Source organism: Clavelina lepadiformis, chromosome 6 (genome assembly GCF_947623445.1).
Source record: "Clavelina lepadiformis chromosome 6, kaClaLepa1.1, whole genome shotgun sequence".
Lineage (NCBI taxonomy): Eukaryota > Metazoa > Chordata > Ascidiacea > Aplousobranchia > Clavelinidae > Clavelina > Clavelina lepadiformis.
This window is the reverse complement of record NC_135245.1, coordinates 18003154-18021174: the sequence shown is the minus strand read 5'-3', so window position 1 is coordinate 18021174 and position 18021 is coordinate 18003154. Positions and strand designations below refer to the sequence as shown.

The following is an 18021-nucleotide window of genomic DNA, read 5'->3' as shown; positions in this document are numbered from 1 at the left end:
CAGTGTTATGCAGATCAACAGAGCCCTCAATTTTTAAATGAATTGATGTGTTTTAGGATACGTGACGATGTTTTTGTATATTATGATCTTGGTTTTGAGGCTGTCAGAAGTGTGTTTTTCACCGACAAAAGCCTATAAAATATTATGTAAATGCTGAAGTTTGTAGATGCAATAGTGGATGTTGTTGATTAGAAGTAACTGCCATTGTAAACAAACGTCTTGCAATTGTTCTTCACTGGAAAATTAATTTATAACTGGGTTACCTGTACTCATCTACGCCATAGCTATGTTGCAGCAAATGAGACACTTGCCTGCAGAAGTTCTTGGAATTCTGGCACAAAACATTTTTAGCGCTAACTACATTTAACAATATACTCAACCCAGGACGTACTTGATATATTTTGCCTTGGTAAAAGTTTTACCTTGGCTATGGACTTGTTACTCATGCTCTGATACTGATACGTTAAGTATTTTGTGATTCGCAACATTTTATTTGAAATATTCAAAAATCATCATATGCAATGTCTAGCATAACAATCTATAAGTCACAGTAATCATATAATAAGGATAGGTCGGGGTAAACATTTATAATTCCATTGTACAGTGGATTACAGAATTGCCAGAAATATCAAATTTACTTGCTTGGCATTACAATACAGTACCAATAAACATGACACACTAACTATTAAAACCTACTGGCTAGAAAAAAGAAACACATGATGACCAAACGAAACAAACAAAGCATGATTTAAGACGATTTTAGTCATAAATGACTATACTAGAGTCAGTCTTTTCACAGTTCAAAACCTGTTTCAAATGAGTCTTAGAATGATGAACAAGTTTTAAAAATGACCCAATAAACGAAATCTTCCCTTCTCAAAAATATTTAAATTTGGCTTGTTAAAACCAGTGGTAGCAACGTTGTAAATGCTTGCAAAAAATCAACACTCCGGTGTAACATATTTCATTGCGGAAATCATCAACACTTTGTGACAAGCTTGCATATATTTAACATCGTAAAAATCATTTCAAAACGTCTCAGACTCCCGGGGTTAACTCAGAATTCTTCAAATCACTCTAATTCTTCCCAAGTGAGGGACTCCGGCGTAGGGACGGCAGGTCCGAACGGATTTACGTGGGCTGGGTTTGGTTCCGGGGATTTCGGATTGATCACGATCTCAGTGGCTTGTGCTCCATGCTGCTTTCTAATCCTGGCCCACTTCGCTTTCATTTCAACGTTGCTCTGTTTGGCTGCGATTGAGTTTATTTATTTGAGTTTATTATTTATTGAGCCCTTTATTTCTTATGCAATTTTCCCTCTTATTATTTTGGATTATCTTGTAGACGGGAAAGAACTTCCATTTACCAGTTCATATTTTTGGACATACTATGGCAATGCCTTTAAAAGGTCCAAGTGGAAACAGATAACGCTTTCTCGAGTGTTAGTGAAGTATAATGTAGTTGCATTTTTCAAGTACGGTAACTAACACGAATATAAAATTCACAATATACAGTTGTAGAAGCAATTGAGACGAGTTATTTGCAACTTTATAGCAAAGCGGGAAACTTTTGATGATAAACTTACGCCTTCCTCGTAATGGGTCTCCGCTTGTCACACACAGCAGAGAGTCTCTCTCGATCAGGTCAAAGTTTGTGACCTTTGAACCGTCTTCCGCATAGAGAAACCTGGCACGTCTGTGCATTCCAAGACGGACCGTAGCGTCCGCTAAAATCTCGGACATCGATTCGCCCCAAACGTACAGTGCCCTCTTGGAAGAATCGCCGTTTAGATAGACCAGAACCCGTTTCTGAATAAGGCAGAAAATTGGAGTAAAAGTGAAAAAAATAGATAACTTAAATTGGATAAATACTTTTTTACTGGGTTCGAAACTTTATAATGTGGCGGAGTTTTTAAAGTCGGCCACCACCTTGATATGGCAAGTAATCATTTTTTATTGCAACTGCAGTGCCACAAAATCGCTTTTACACATTAACAAATAGCAATATCATATATACTCAAGCTATTATTATAACTTATAGCTATTATATTTCGGAAAAACATGTTCAAACCCTGTTCGCTTGTCGATAAAGCTCCCGATTCAAATTGATTCCTCTTGTCCTCGGATGCTGATGAAGAGGCCGAGATTCTGCCAAATGCTCCTCCAGCCTGTGAACTTTTTCCATCTTCGTCGCCTATAGATGATCAAACTCGCATCTTAAACTGTGAGACGATTTCAAAAATCGACCCAAAAACACCTACAACCGTTTTGGTAAAGCTATAGCATTAGATACAAAGGAGTGTATATGTGACAGACTAACACCAGCAGCCAAGAATGTTTTGTTTTCAGTAAAAAAATTTATTACAAGTATGTCGTCATACTTCGTCTTTGGTCGTCTCCATCCATCCACCTTCAACTAGGATTGGATTTGACGGGCGTCGCGTCGCCTGCAATCTGGTCGGCGACATGTCTTTGAAACGCCGACCTATATTTATAATGCCCGATGATGAGACAAGAATATTGTCAAAGATAAAAGCTACGCGCTTTAGCTTAAACGATCGATGTTTCATAAGTGGGGAATAACCATCAAGATAGTAACATATCGTCTTCTATAGTATACCCCAAAACATGTTCCCCTATTCTACAGGCAACATCTACTAACGGAAGTCTAAATCTTTAGAACGTTGGGTTGGTCATGAACAATAGCTATTTTTGGCGACCACAACGATGGACACGTTTCCTCTACCTTGCAAATGACGTAAAACATGTTTTTCCGTGTCGAGCACCAAGTTGTCTTCGTTCCGGTTCACTTGCGCTTTTATATTAGCCTCAAACATCCTTTCAGCAGTCGCAGGTGGAATGAAATTCTCACCACAGGACACCCACACTTCGACGGGTTCTCGAAGAATGACGGACAGTGGCACCTCTTGAGTTCTGTGCAGGAATAACGAAGGTTCATCGTCGTCAGTTTTAACGCATGCTACTGTATTTGTGTTTATGCCATTTTTGAACGTAATAAAACTAAGATTTCATATGTCTGTCAACAGCTATACTGGTGGGGTTCTACATAGACGCTTAACAACTTTTAATTATCGTGCGTTGGAATCGCCTTGAATGAGGATATAGGTGAAACCTTAACTTCGTGAAATACATTCTAAGTCAAAAAGCTATTTTCAAAAACTGAAAACTTTCTCTACGTGTTAACATATTCGGAGTTTCATTCACCGGCTCTGCTGCTGTCCGCGAGAACATTTGTCAATCGACGCCTTTCGCCTACCACTAGGCGGCCTCAATTTCTTGGAAAGGTCAGAGGTCGTGACCTTTATACCTGCTTCCGCTGCAATGTGATCGGGGGTTCCCTCGCGTGAATTGTTGCCTGTAAATGATCACGTGACGCATTTGAAAAAAAGCAAAAGACTGATTTCAAAATCAGCGAACACTTTACGTTGCACTTAGCTTGACTAATTCATGGAGCATAGAGTAACTTTAATACAAACCAGCGACTAATTGAAAAATATGAAGATTTTGGGGTGAAACCGGCTCATATTTACTTTACTTATTCCTACCGTCTTCCTGTTTTTGAGTGTCCAGATTAAGGGGATTTCCCTCGGGTTCTCCCCTTTCGTAAACGTTCTTTCCCCCCACCAGCATGACACTTCGTTCCTGTGACGAATAAATGCCACTTTATCTTAAACCCTAATCGCAGTATAATCTTAGGCTATGTTGAAAGGTGCTTAAGAGCACGGTAGAATTTTTTTCTCACCTCCTGTTGCTTGTAAAAGTTGTTGCTCGCCCACTCAATCAGTTGCTCCATGTGCAAGATGTGCATTCCGTCGCTCGTGTAAAGTCGTCGCGCTGCCGTGCCCAGCGGTAAACGTTGAGTGCATTGCTCTAGAATCTTTTACAACAGGAGAAGCAAAAATCAGAGCAAAACTTCAAAAGAATCACATGGAAACGGTAATAATTACATTTACAAACAGAACGACAGAATATTAACTGCTGTTAAACAGCAAATTCTCCATGTTATGGATTCGTTGTTATATTACCCCTGATATGCTCGTGCCGACGATGATTTCAGGAGCACGCAGTCTGCCTTCCCCGTTCCGCATCGCTGCAACCCGACACGCTTGAATTAAGGTGGTGGATTGGATTTCTTGATGAAGCAAACGCAGACTGGTCTCCTGTCGAAGTTTTTCCAGCTGCGCCACCCAGTGGTTGAGTGTGGTGTCGGCCTCGTAAGTTGAAAGGTCAACTTTGCCGTTCAAGCAGGAGAAACTGCCATATTGCTTCAGACCTGTTGGGGTAGGTGTTCGTTGTTACAGCCGGAATAAAATGATTAAAATCTTAATTTTGACGCCCAAGTCCAAGTTTGGTTGCTTGTAGCGCGTGACCATGTGAACGGGCAAAGACGAAAGTAAAATGACACTTTTTAAAGTTGCTTTTTATAATACAAATGTTTCTTAACAGGTTATGACCTTTATGGCTAAACATTTAAATCGTCTTTTTAATATTTTTAATGCTTCACAATTGTTATAAACAATCATTGCATGGCTCCACTTTCTTCTGTCATACACTGTAATGGTGGTTTTCTCGCGATGCAAATTGCAATATACAGTAGGCTACAACTAAACATTTTTTCAACCATCAACTTTCTCAAATAGCATCATTCTACTAGTACAACAGTGGCCCTATCATTAAAATAAAATGTATTTTTATAAACTGACCGAATTTTCTTGGATTTGCCATCGCACAAACGAAGTTCCATTGTTCTGGAGCCCTTGTCAGTTGATGTTGACCTCGCATGACCTTTGCGCACGAACTGCAGACGACCACTGGTGACTCAGCGGGAATGTCGGTGATGTAACCGTCCTGACTCAGCGCTTCGGAGCCTACAACTGCGTAAGTACATAGCGAAACCTGTTCGAAAATGGAATTCAATTTCTTTAGGACAAGTCGCATCGTATGCTAAGTAGTCAAGTTGTTTTTAGGCTTAGTTAAGTAAGGTTATCAAAATTTGGAACTTGTGTAAAGATTAAGGAAATAATAATTTTATATTGTAAACGACTGTTTTTTAACAATCATGCATTTTTTCATGTTCTCAGATTGTCTACAATTTTACTGCAAACAGTTTCGAAAATTGGCTGAAAGCAAATAACCTAACAACCTCAAATTGATGCAGTTCAATGATCAACAAACAACTAAAATGGCACTCATAATTTTCATAGGAACACACATAATTAGCTGCAGTTATTTCTTTGTCTGTGATGCTGGAGTGGAAAGGTTCAATGAAGTTAAACACTGGGTCCCACAACCATTTTTGATTGGCACGACCATGACTGGTTTGTCTGTGCAAGAAAAGTTACAAAATTGTCATTGTTCCACACTTCGTAAACAAATTGTATAATCGAGAATCAGAATCAGACTATCAAGGCATCGTATTGCCCAAAGGTATGACCAAGTCCCACTAACTTCAAGGTTTGTACGGTGACAAGACAATTGTCGATTGTCAGTTCTTTGTCTTGATCAGGTTTGTACGAAGGCATCGATACGCCGAGAACCAGTCTGTTGCTGCACTTCAGTCGAATCAAACCATCTTCTGTCAATTCCCACTGTTGCACTGCAATAGCGAAACAGAAAATACAAATAAAAACACAAAAATTCTCAAATAATTGTTGTTGATAGGTAAAAATTACTTATTAAGATTTCTATGTTGGCCATGCTACCGCCATGTGCTTTCTTGGTTGTGCTGTGCATTGTGATTCGATTGTGGAGTATTACGTTCATGCCCATGGCTTTCTAAAATACAAGAGATTCTGCCGAACGTCTTATCGACTTAGATCAATCCATAATATCACGAGAGTAGCGATATTAACAATTGTTACAGTATGGCACCATTATTGCACGCATACAAGTAGAATGGCGCAGAGAAAATGTCAAGAGTATAACAAGATTAAAGTTACTCTCCAATGTTGCAGTCGCATTTTTACCATTTATTTACTCTGTTGGGTTTGTTTTTTTCCTTCTAAGTTTTTTTAAAACATTTTAGAAACTGCGGAATTTTCCAAACTCGAAGAGTAAGGATCCTTGAAGTCAGTATAGAAATTTTCAGATTTCTTCAAACCTGGATCATCGACTGATTTCTTGCAAAGAATAACTTCCACATTTCCAGATAAATTGTCGAGGTCAATTCCAGTTACCCCGAACGCAAGATTTGGCTCCGAGACGGGACTTATGAATCCTTCAGAAAATTTGAAACGTTGCTGGGGAACACCTTGCTTTGGTTCACGCTGGGGCACTTTTCTACAATGAAATAGAGAAGAAATGTTGAAGTGGAGTCAATAGCAATGAAACTATGGGATTTTCTATGCTAAATGCTTTAAATTTAGGTATTTGCCGAACAAACAGAATTTGTACACTTGTGAAAATCTACCAGGTACCTCTTTTTTGCTTCTTTTTCCTGACTTGTGCTTTCTGGTGTTTGCTCATTAACTTGCCAGGAATATTTCTTTGCTTCAAGCCTTTGATCGCTTCGCAAGTGCGATTTCTCATGTGCACTAGTGATGACAAACTTTTGTTGATCTTTTGTTTGTCTTGTTAAAATTTTAGACTTTACATCACATTAGTTTTACCTTGCGTCTCCGGCAATATGAAAACTTTCTTCTGATCCCTCGGTTGACGTTTTGTCAACTTCGTCAACCTGATTCATCTCATCTGTGCAAATGAACATGGTGATATAATAAAACTAAAATTTTTATAATTATAGAAAAGCAACATGTGCTTGTAAAGAAATGTAAGCAAGTAGCAACCAGACAAACCTTTTCTGATGGTTTCCCTTTCGTGTCTCCTCAGCGAACATTTTTTGATGAGTAATCTCGAGCCAACAGTATTTTCCTTTTCAGCTTCAATTACAAAATCTGCAAATTCCAAAAAAGTGTTACCCAAACGTTGGTCATTAAAACATCTTCTAACAATACAATCGAACACTAATTTGTTATAAAAACCAAACTCAGTAAAATATCTTAAGAAAAATTCATAGTTATTTTCATATTTAGTTTCATGGTGGGCGCACATATTGCTAGCAAAGATACCTTGTGGATTTCGTAGATCACAATACGCCGAAATCATCGAAACATCGTGTGTTAATTTGGCCAGCAGATGTCGCCGTTGGTATTCGGTTTTTGTCACTTTCGGGTCGATCCAGGATTCACCGACAGATGCGTACACAATTTGATTCCGCTTGAGTGATCTTAGGGTTGGAACTTCTTTTCCATTTTCATCAAATAATCGCCTGTGAGAAGCATTCAAAAGAATTAAAAGTCTCAATTACATGTCTTGCAAAATTAATTTCATTTTTCACGGAAACGTCGCACAGAGTATATAATTTTTTCTATGGGTACACTACCACAATTATCTTTCGTGAAGTTCTGTGCAATGTACATGCAATTGTACACTATAAGGGATTGCCATACTTCACCGTCAAAACAGCCAAGAAAGTCAATTTATGATAAATTACAATAGTTCAAGACAGTTCCATGGAAATATGCTTTTTAAGCTTAATTATTGCTTAACATTGTTTCTTGTGGGACCCCATGAACGTATAATGAAGTACTTTAAAGCCAACACCCATCCTTATTACTTAAGAGTAAACAAATGCAAAGTGTACCAAGAATGTATGCGAATTTATAAATCTGATTATAAATAAGTCATTTAAAGTTGCCAGCGAGTTATCTGCAATGCACACAACGCTACCTTGCAGCAAAAGACAAGCCAAGTAAAGATGTTGCTTTTTCCAGAAACATATTCAGTTCAAGTTCTTCAATCTGAACGAAATATCAAATTAAAACCACTTCACTGCAGTTGAGGTTAAAAAATATCTGGAATGTCATTTTTACAAACCTGCTTTTTATTATTCTTCCGTTCTTTCTGCATACTTGATAGGTCAGGTGCGACAATGCAGACAAAGCTTTATAAAAATGAATTTTATCATTAAGTAATATAATAATAAAATGAAGCTGAACAAATTTAAATGAAAGTAGAAGTTGCGTCAACCATTGCTTTTTTATTGTTTTTTTTTTATTCATTATTGCCACAAATTCTTTTAATACCTGTTTTTGTTTTTCTCTCCATTTTTTAAAACTTTCAGCTTCAGTTCCACGTCCTCAGAATTCCTTCTCTGTTTTATCAACGAAGGTGCGTTCGGAATGAAAGTTCCCTCCATAGGCCACCTGTAGTCATTGTTCCAATTGCCATCCGTCAACACAGGCCAGGAGTAAGCAAGTTTCCTCCACTGTGGGTTAGCAACCTGCAATTGTCATATCAAATTAGGAAAATTTTGATGTTAAAATATGCACAATTGCTAGATGACAATTAAATTCTTTCTCACAATACAGTTGGAAAAAAAATAAAATACAAACAAAGTTACTCTTAGAGTGCTGTCAAACATTCTGCTTTTTTATTCCACAATACAAAGACATAGTTAACAACCACGTTTGTGTGTTACCTTTGTGTGCTTCCATTGATATGGTGGGGATAAACTTTCTTGCTTGATCGCCCATCGCTGACATTGTGACTTTTGACCTTTAACCTTATCCAACACCACAACAGTGGATGCCTGTTTAAAATAAAACCTTGACTCATATAACTTATACACAAAACGTGCACAGCAACTCACACTAAACAGCAAAAAAATTGGATATTTACTGATGCTCTAGTGTCCAGTTTTACCTGTTGTGCCATCGTGTCGGCTGCTGGCATTAAATTTGAAACTGAAGATGGGTCACCTGTGTTAGCAGAAAATCATGAAATGTGTATCGCGCAAAAACTAGATACAACAATTGTTTTCTAACCATGTTTTATATCTAATTTGGATCTGTGTAATATTAAAACAACGTCAAAACAAGCAAGATGATAAACACTACAAATGTTATAGTTAGCTACTTAACAATATGAATAAAAACATTTGTTAAATTACGGTTCAGTGCAATTAACACATTTACATTCTCTACAAAATAACGTTTTCTGAATGCTTGTGTATGACTTTATAAATTCGTATTTTTATATTTGTCACTAGTGTCTACCTTCGTCAGCATAGGCGCCTTCCTTGACTTCTTTGATGAGGTTCGAATCAAGAAATGTTAAAACCTGCTGATTTATTCCAACCAATGAGTAGATGTTCCCATCAGCACTGAAGCCCCAGTCTTTGTCCCACTTGACCCTAAAAACAAGAAATGAATTAAAGGGCGTGTGTTATCTTAACGTTGCAACTTAACAGATGAAGTACTCTGTAATTATTCAATTTAAAAGTCGCCACCTAGCTGGAAAACTTTAATTGGCATAATAAATAAAACATTGACGTAACAAATAAATAAAATTACTTCTTTTTCAAAATCAGTTGGTAACCGTTGGCAACAGAACCATCTTTGAAGTAAATGGTGATCGGGCAATCGTGATTGGTGGTCAGGGCAAGTTGAGGGAAAGCTCTTGAGTAAATCTTTCCATTCTTGTTGATCACCCATGCCTTAAAAAATAAGTGGTTGATTAGTGTTTGACTACTAGGGTTGAAATGAAAAATGATAAATTATGTTCCAGTGGGTTAACTCTAATGATAATGTTATGATAATTGGATTATCCCAGGGAAAGATTGTTTAAGCACGACGAAAACAAAAATTACCAAATCCTGTTTGCTTATTTTCGTAACCAACAAAGTCATTAAACGTCACCTGAGAATCTTTTGGCCACAATCCAGCCATCTTGCGTTCCGATATTAAAGCTGGCCTCATAATTATCGATGGGTCCTGTTTATGTTGTAAGTAGTGGTCTGATGGAGAATAGACTTTCTGTTTCATGGACTCCTGAAAATGAAACTCCTTTGCTAGCCGATCAAGTACAAGGTAGGATTTTACATTGAATTCAAAATACTCATGAAGCAGTCCGTTACCAAGTAGAAAGAAAAACAGATTTTTCAAGCCTAGATTGAAACCGTTGTAGTTTTATGATATGTTCTTTAACGTTGGAAGAATGTAATTTATGATGTAAACCACTAATGTAACCTAACCTACCTGCGCAGTGTGCTTTTCAATGATTCCGACATCATTAAATTGTCGAACTTTGTCAGGTGGAAATCCTTCGACGATTTCCCACTGACTCGATCTGTAAAAAGTGAATTTGCAAAATACACAATTAAAAAAATGAAAAGTTAATATTTAACTTTTAACAAAATGTAAATTTTATCGGAATTTAAATCTAATTTCTACCAAAAGGTGAAATAGTTTCCAAACAGGTTTCGAAAAAGACGTTTTTATACAAAGTCAATCAGCATGCATATGTATACAAAAAATAACAATATTAATGAAAATTCTACTTTTCACATCCATCGGGAAGGTCCCTGACGTCCAAAGGTTCTCGATAAACTTTTACACTTTCCACATTTTCTTCGCAAATTTCCACAGCTGCAACTTTCTCAAACTGGAGGGTCAGAACAGCAGTGACAGAAGGTTTGTAGTCCTCACCATATGAGAGCCATATCTAACATGGAAGAGCGCTTAATGAAAGTTGATCCTCTACCGTAACATAACTAATAATAAATACATAAATGAATAACTAATAATATATACGAATAATGTAAAAATTTAATCAAAATAATAACGGGCTTGTAAATTGATCCTTTTTTCATAAAAATTAAACTTATTTTTCATTGACGTGTCTTGCATTTAATTTGAAGCTTTAGTTATATAAATTTCCAATCAGAGTTAATTTAGGTTTAATTAGTTCAAATTTATATTGATGGTAGTTGCAAAACGTTAAACAAGAGCAGCAAAGAGTAGATTTTGCTTCAGTACTTGCTGTTCATTTTCAATTTTCATAACATCCATTATTTCTTCACCATTTTCATCAAACAATCGGCGTACGACGGTGCTACGAGCCGGACCACTTGGATCAGTAGGTTTGTGCCAGGATGTTAACGCTTCTAAAAACTGTCACCAAAAATATTCATTTCATTTAGTTTTACTTGCAGAAAGAAGTAGTATGTGCACTTCTAAGCTGAATTTAGCATTGAAACACTGTTTCTAGCATGATATTTTTATTGCGACATTGTAAAAATGTGAATAAACTTTATCACTTACTCTCGCGCGAATCAACTTTGGATCTTTTGCTCCTCTCTGAATGTCCCTCATATTAAGGTAGACGTTTTGTGAATTTAAATCGTTACCATTGTCATAAATCCGTAATCGCAACCCGTGTTCACCGACCAATTTATCATCACACTCTACAAAGATTTGTCATGAAATCATGGTAACCCTTTCGCATACACATATTCAAACTTCTTTTTAAATTTGTATAAGGATATATTGAAAAATATAGATTTGGATAATTATAACTTCTGACAATTATCAACGTTACTTTATATAACCAAATTATTCACAAAATGTTACCTATTTCTTTGATGTTTTTCATCAAATAATCCATGCCTTGATTTTCTTGCTCAGCAACCATCTTATTTAGAAGTCTTAAACGAGATTTATATTTTTTCAGGAGCAATCTGAATTCTTTGATGTCTTCCATTACCTAAATGATGTTTATTTTCGTGGCAAGGTAAATTAGACAAAATGCTGAAAACAGCAAAACTGCGCAATTACAGGAATAAAACTGAGTTTTAGCGTTTCAATTATAAACATCAACAAAGTAGTCAACCTTCTCTTTAGTCAAAGGGATTGCTTCTTCATCAAGGTTAAGTATTTCTTTATTATTAACTTTGTCAAATTCTTCCCTTTCCACAAATTCAAGTTCTTTTCTGTTAAAATCATTGCTATGTGTTAAATTTACAAGTTTATGGTCAATCAAAACCGACATAAATTTCGCTTAAAAAGCGGATATTAGTGCATTTTTAATTATAATTCATTGAAGAGTTACAGGTGGAAACAATTTCCACAGGTTTCTACATACTTGCATAATTGAGCCTCCAGAAGCTGTGATTTTAAGCTGGTAACCACTCTCATGACATACTGTTTCGCCCCATTTGGGTTAAAACCTTGCCACTTTGACACCCAAAGGGGCCCATACATGACCCAAGCTTGAATTTTTGACTCAATCTTTTCAACTAAAAACAAATATATCACTGTTAGAAAACAAACAATCATATATAGAGTTACATTTTATACACAGATACATATCTTAATATCTAAAGTAGTTATGTGTATATAAATGCCAATAAACAAACCAGAGGAAACCATCTTGTAATAATTTTTGTTATTGATACTGCTACTGATCAAGCACCTTGTTTGATGTGCTTTATTTCTTCTCCTTTCCAGTTAAAAAGTGCCTTCGCTGAGGTGTTTAGTCCTAATCGTTGAGTGCAATCATCCAAAAACTGCAAACACGTGTTTCAAATTCATTGCAATTGAGTATTAAGTATGTTACAATTAACGGCTAATGCATTAATCTAAATCTCAGTCGAAAAGCATTTTATAAAAAGTAAATTGAAGCTGATGGTGGTATTATTTACATCTCTGCTTGTTTTAACTAAAAGTATTACGCGCAACATGGTACATTTGAAACGTTTTCAGATAAAAAAGTTACAATATTTTCCAAATTTCTAGTTGAGCACTATTAATACAAAAATAAGCATTCCAGATAAAACAAAAAAACAAGTAACCAAAATAGATGTTCTACTGAAGACATTTAAAAAATATGCTTAAACCCACTCTGTGTGAGGGTTTCTGTTCATTGAAGACGACCTCGTGACCCTTTGATCCTTCACCGTTAAGATAGACAATAATTCGACGAGTGTTTTTCCCAACCAACTCATTAATTCGTTTTGAACTTGGTGTTCTAGGTTTTCGTCGTGGTGGTAAAGAAACTCCCTGCATTGACCATGCAGAAGGTGATTGCAAGCTTCTTAAGTCTAGATAAGACAATTTAAATATTAATCCTTGAAGCATATTATTTAGCTACAGTCAGTGGTGGGATTCAGCCGGTTCGCACCGGTTCGAGCGAACCATTTCTTGGAGTTTTAATAACCTTTGCAAACTGGTTGTTAACAAGCGTATGTATAGGCCTATGTGTATATCGGCCCCGGGTCAATATGGCATGCTGCTAGTGAGAGAACCGGATGTGATTTGAATCCCTCCACTGGCTACAGTATATATATATATATAATTGAACAAATGAATCCATATATAACTGTACAAAAATGGAAAAACCATAATGAATACAAACACATAAATAAATAACTTAACTTAAAAGTAAGAAATAATATACATACTGCAGTAAATATCATAAAATTACTATTATTATAGACATTTTTATGTATGTCATAGAAAGAAATTTCTACTAACAGACATGATTGCTAACAAATAAACTATAATAACTATTGAAAAACAAAATATACTAATCACTTATAGTTTACACGGAAACATTTTTTTTTACAATTCACTTTAGATCTTTCAGACTAAGGTTTTTTATTTAAAAATGTTTGAAGGGAAAACGCTTGACCAACCAACCAAGCTGAGTCAATTTGAGTTGTGATTCGAATCAAGTCAAGACCATTTAAACTATGACTCAAGTCAATGCGTTTTACTTAAAAACAATCCTGATGTTACACCATGCATTACGTTTGATATCACAATGTCATGGCTATCTCTAAATTTTTCTGGTTGACATTTATTGAGAAAAATATTTGATTTTTATCATTTTTTTACCTAAATCTTCCATTTTTGTTGTCATGACTGTCATAACGTGACACAAGACACAAGTCAAGTCAAGTCATTTAGGAAATTTAACTCCAGCCAAAACAAGTAATGAGAAAATGTGACTCGAGTCATGACAACACTTCTAATGTAATCAAAAAGCAGAAATTTTTCCTCAAGATTCAACATACTTTTTGCAACTTTGAATGGGTCACGAAACGATTCTCCTCGGGAGACAAAAACATCAGCATCTTTCGGAACATCTTGTGGCCGAAAAATTTCACTTCCATCCGATAAGAACACCCTTCTAGCAGCAACATTTAAACCAAGTTTGAGTGTGGCATCTTCAAGAAGCTATTAAAGAAAGTGCTTCAAGTGATTACACTGCAATTTATGGCACTGTCTCATCAGGAAATAACATTAAAAAGACAAATTCTTAGATGAGAGCACATATGTATTCCTGCATCGAAATAGTCCCATAATACTGTCCAAGAAAGAGTTGTGCAAAAATAAAGATTTGTCAGTAGATTGAACATTTATAGATAATTTAGTGAGTTTGCATTAGTATGGGCATCAGCATTAAATACACTGTCAAAATTTGTAGGATTCTTATTACGAAGTTTGAATTATCCTAGTTTTAGGATTAAGGTAGGTATTCCTCTAGACGGGTCTTTCTTGTATAGAATGCAATGTTAAAACTAAGCAGTTATGCCCTCATAAAATAATTGAAAATGGCTGGTGGGTATTTCTTTAATTAGTTAGACATAACTCATTACTTGATCTAAACTTGCTTCAAATTTTGACACAAAAGACTTCCATAAAACTAGTACAGAAAACGGTTCTAGACCTCAACAACTCATAGAGTACCCACTACAAATACTGACAAAATGTCAAAATATTACCGAATAAAATAGTAAACCTGTTTAACGGTAGCAGCAGCTATCCTTGTAAATGAATCAAATGACCCATTTTTATATGCAGTGCAAGTAATTATTTGCGTTTGACGTTTGAATACAGGCTTCGAAGTATCAGTTTTCGGAGGAAAATTATCACTTCTAAAAATAAAATAACAGCAAAATTTATGACTTTTTTATAATTTTTCTAAGAAAGTTTATTTTAGCCATCTCAAATCAAACATTTCGCCTCATTTCACTGAGGTTACCTTTGAAATAGCTGAGCCGATGATGGTCGAGTTACTTTCTTCTTAGAAATTTTATTATCTGTTTCTTTCAGACTGTTTTCCTTTTTTTCAGTCACCAATTTTTCCAAGTTCTGCACAAAGACAAAAACAGTTTGGACACTTAAATATCTGCCAGATCGTCAATTGATGGAATTACTGTCACCAACCAAAGATATACAGTCAAATCCGCTTAATTTGGACACCGGATAACCCGGACAACCGCTTTATTCGGCCAAAATGCTCGGGAACGGAACAAAAGTAAAAAATGAACGTAAAAAACTCCTGTTAATTCGGACAATTCTCCGCTTAATTCGGACACAGGTTCGCAATTCCTATCGTTAGATTATGTCACAATAAAGAGTACTTCGTTTGTTTTAACACAAGATGCAATTGCATTATGAGTGATTATGGTGAAAAAATGACGATTCATGCAGTAACAATTGACAATGAACTCATATAAGGCCGTTCAAGCTTCATAGTCGCTTTTACTTCGGTACAATTGCTTCCATCTTGTAGAACAGAATGGTACAGAAAAGTTTAGCAGAAAAATTGAAATTGCTCACTAAAGTAAACAAAGACGTTTTATGCGATCAGTGCCAATTACTGCAGTATAGCATAGCTGCAATTCATTTATTACGCAACAATACAGTATTTTAAATGCGTTGTCTGCCTTTACGCATGACCATGAAACGAACAATTGATTTTCCGCTTAATTCGAACAAAGCCGTTTCTCCGCTTAATTTGGCCAAAAGTGAGCGGAATCAAAGTGTCCGAATTAAGCGGAGTCGACTGTAGATCCAAGTTAACAATTAGATGGATTACAGTATATGTGAGAAAAAAGTGCTGTTACATGATTGAAACACATTCTACCTTTTCCATCTCATCGTTGCTATCTTCAAATGCTGATGAATAGACATCTTCGTCGCCACTTATCTCTTCTTTAACAGTAGATTCAGGAGCAGGCACGGAGTCGACAATATACTCCTGTCTCCGCCGTGGTCCTTTTGCAGACATCGGCCTTTTCTAAAAAATCTTTTCATTTGAGCAACGCTAAAATTCTGATGAAAATTCAAATTTTTTTCGTTTTGAAGCATGCATGTTATGTCAAATGTTATTACCACTGTTTTGTGACCTTACTTGTTTAAACAAAGATCTGATTTCAGGGGCCACATTATGGAGATATGGACTTGATGCAACATGCTGTCGGCTGGTAATGCATAAACATAAACATCTCATTTTATGTACGTCAAAATGAGATGGTTGAACTAACTTGTTTATATAGTAAGTGATGACAATTTGAACATTTTTATCGTCGTGATACTTCACCTGTGTTTTGCTGATTGGGGTCTTGGTCTTCTGGAATAATCTTCTGCTTTATAATTCTCATCATGCCATTTTTCTTCATCAAATTTCTTTTCTTTTATTCTGTTGTCAGCCTGCTGCAAAACAATTAATGTTGTTATTCTAAGAACACAAGCCCATATAACACAAATAAACATATTTTATTACTAAATACAATTGAAGCTGGAAGTTAATAACGGCCTATAAAACTATTTTAAGTTATCAAAATTTTATTTATCTAAAGATGGTAGAATTGGCGAAATTATTCTTTCAGAATAAAACAAGATGCTGCCAAGACATTTTGTCAACACCCATCAATCAATCAATTAATCAATCAAGCATCAATTAAACATCAGAACCTATTTCAATGTGATCCAGTATGTACACCATAGACACTTTTCATAACTGGATGGGTTATTTTCAACCAATTCTGAGATAACAAGCACTGCTCATGCCCTGTGGTTAGCAAAATATTTCTGAGTCAATCAATATACCAAGCAACCAAATGAGATTTAGGCAGTCAAGTTGAGAGTCATTTACATGTATCTTAAAAGCTTTTTTTTTAAACGGACCAGATGGTACTTTTAGTTACTAAAATTTGAGTAATTCAAAGTAGTTCTTCCAAGCTTCAGGTTAACATGCTTTGACTGCGTCACTTAATAGAAAATTAAGGAGAACTTATACTCTATATCACGGGTCACCAAACAACGGCCTGCGGGCCAGATCCGGCCCGCAAGATTAATTTCTTCGGCCCACCTCACGGAATCACAAATGAGTTTATTGATCAAAGTGGGAATTTGGCCCGCGATTGTCAGTATTTATAATTATCTGACTCTCTGTGAAAAAAGTTTGTTGACGCCTGCTCTATATGAAATAGTTTCTTGTGTTTTCTTATGAGTCACCTCTGAATCACTGCTGCTCTCAGTAAATGATGACGAGTAGTCGTCACTGTCTTCACTTTCTGCTCCCATTATCTTGCTTGATGTATTTTCAACAGATGACTCTTCAAGATTGTTAAAACTTTGTTTTCCAATTGGTTTGGCAGATATTGGTCGTTTTTGCTGTAAACAAAACAAGAATGGATACATTATAAATTGCGTTCAAAATGCAGTTTTCAAGATCAAAAATTGAAATGCACCATGCAAATCATATTATAAGGTACTGGTATTGTGGTATGTACATACTTTAAACGGCTATCCAGCCACATGTTCTAATTGACCTGAAGCTTTTAATGTTTAAACACAACAAACAAGTAAAGTATAAGTTTACAGTATGCAAAGCTAGTTGTAGCCTACCTTTTGATGTTGCCTTGGTGCAACATTTTGTAGATAAGGACTGACGACATGTGCTCTGAAACAAAAGAAAATAAACAGTAACAGAATGATGCACTACTACCAACGAATACCAACAAAGCAATAAATGCTAGCCATCTAAAAGTTCAAAAGAAACAATTTCAACCATTCTGTGCAATTTGACCCACTTGTCTCGCTTTTTCTTCTCTTTTCCAAGTGTTTCTTTGTATTCTTTCACAATCTTATCTTCCATGCTCGAATAGGATGAATGTCGAAGCGACATGATTGACTGTCCGTGTAGATCTTCTATGAGCTATGAAACATCGGTACACCCGATTTAATCAATCAATCGATTCAAATCGAAAGAAAGTTTTTGTTTGGTTGATCGAGATCGTTGGAGCGTCGCGCGTTGTCACAACAACGATGATTGCTGAAGAAAACATTTTTAGGTGGCGCCGCTCCATTTTGTTTGTGACGTCAGAGTTGAAAAAATTATACGTAATAGAGTAAAATATGAATGTTTT

The 18021-nt window shown here is 35.9% G+C and overlaps 1 protein-coding gene across 2 annotated transcripts; it reads right to left on the bottom strand.

Annotated features, from left to right (window-relative positions):
* Positions 1-472: 472 nt before the first annotated feature.
* On the bottom strand, positions 473-17925 carry LOC143463214 (doublecortin domain-containing protein 1-like). 2 transcript variants are annotated; one of them, XM_076961632.1, is made up of 43 exons: positions 17686-17925; positions 17501-17555; positions 17108-17266; positions 16191-16303; positions 16002-16071; positions 15735-15887; positions 14847-14956; positions 14604-14739; positions 13876-14038; positions 12701-12900; positions 12273-12366; positions 11943-12096; positions 11691-11790; positions 11432-11564; positions 11123-11265; positions 10838-10972; positions 10360-10523; positions 10058-10148; positions 9719-9850; positions 9374-9516; positions 9077-9213; positions 8724-8779; positions 8500-8610; positions 8105-8301; positions 7896-7962; positions 7749-7819; positions 7088-7287; positions 6815-6913; positions 6629-6710; positions 6437-6553; positions 6121-6299; positions 5469-5616; positions 5233-5344; positions 4724-4916; positions 4046-4293; positions 3763-3897; positions 3566-3662; positions 3225-3375; positions 2746-2933; positions 2381-2484; positions 2071-2193; positions 1586-1808; positions 473-1251 (listed from the first exon to the last, which is right to left on the bottom strand). In XM_076961632.1, exons 1-43 carry the CDS (start codon positions 17778-17780, stop codon positions 1073-1075), a joined length of 5760 nt encoding a protein of 1919 aa, XP_076817747.1. In that variant the 5' UTR covers positions 17781-17925; the 3' UTR covers positions 473-1072. The 2 variants fall into 2 exon arrangements, with proteins under 2 accessions (XP_076817747.1, XP_076817748.1); XM_076961633.1 differs by having other exon boundaries at positions 16191-16300.
* Between the last annotated feature and the right edge of the window lie 96 nt (positions 17926-18021).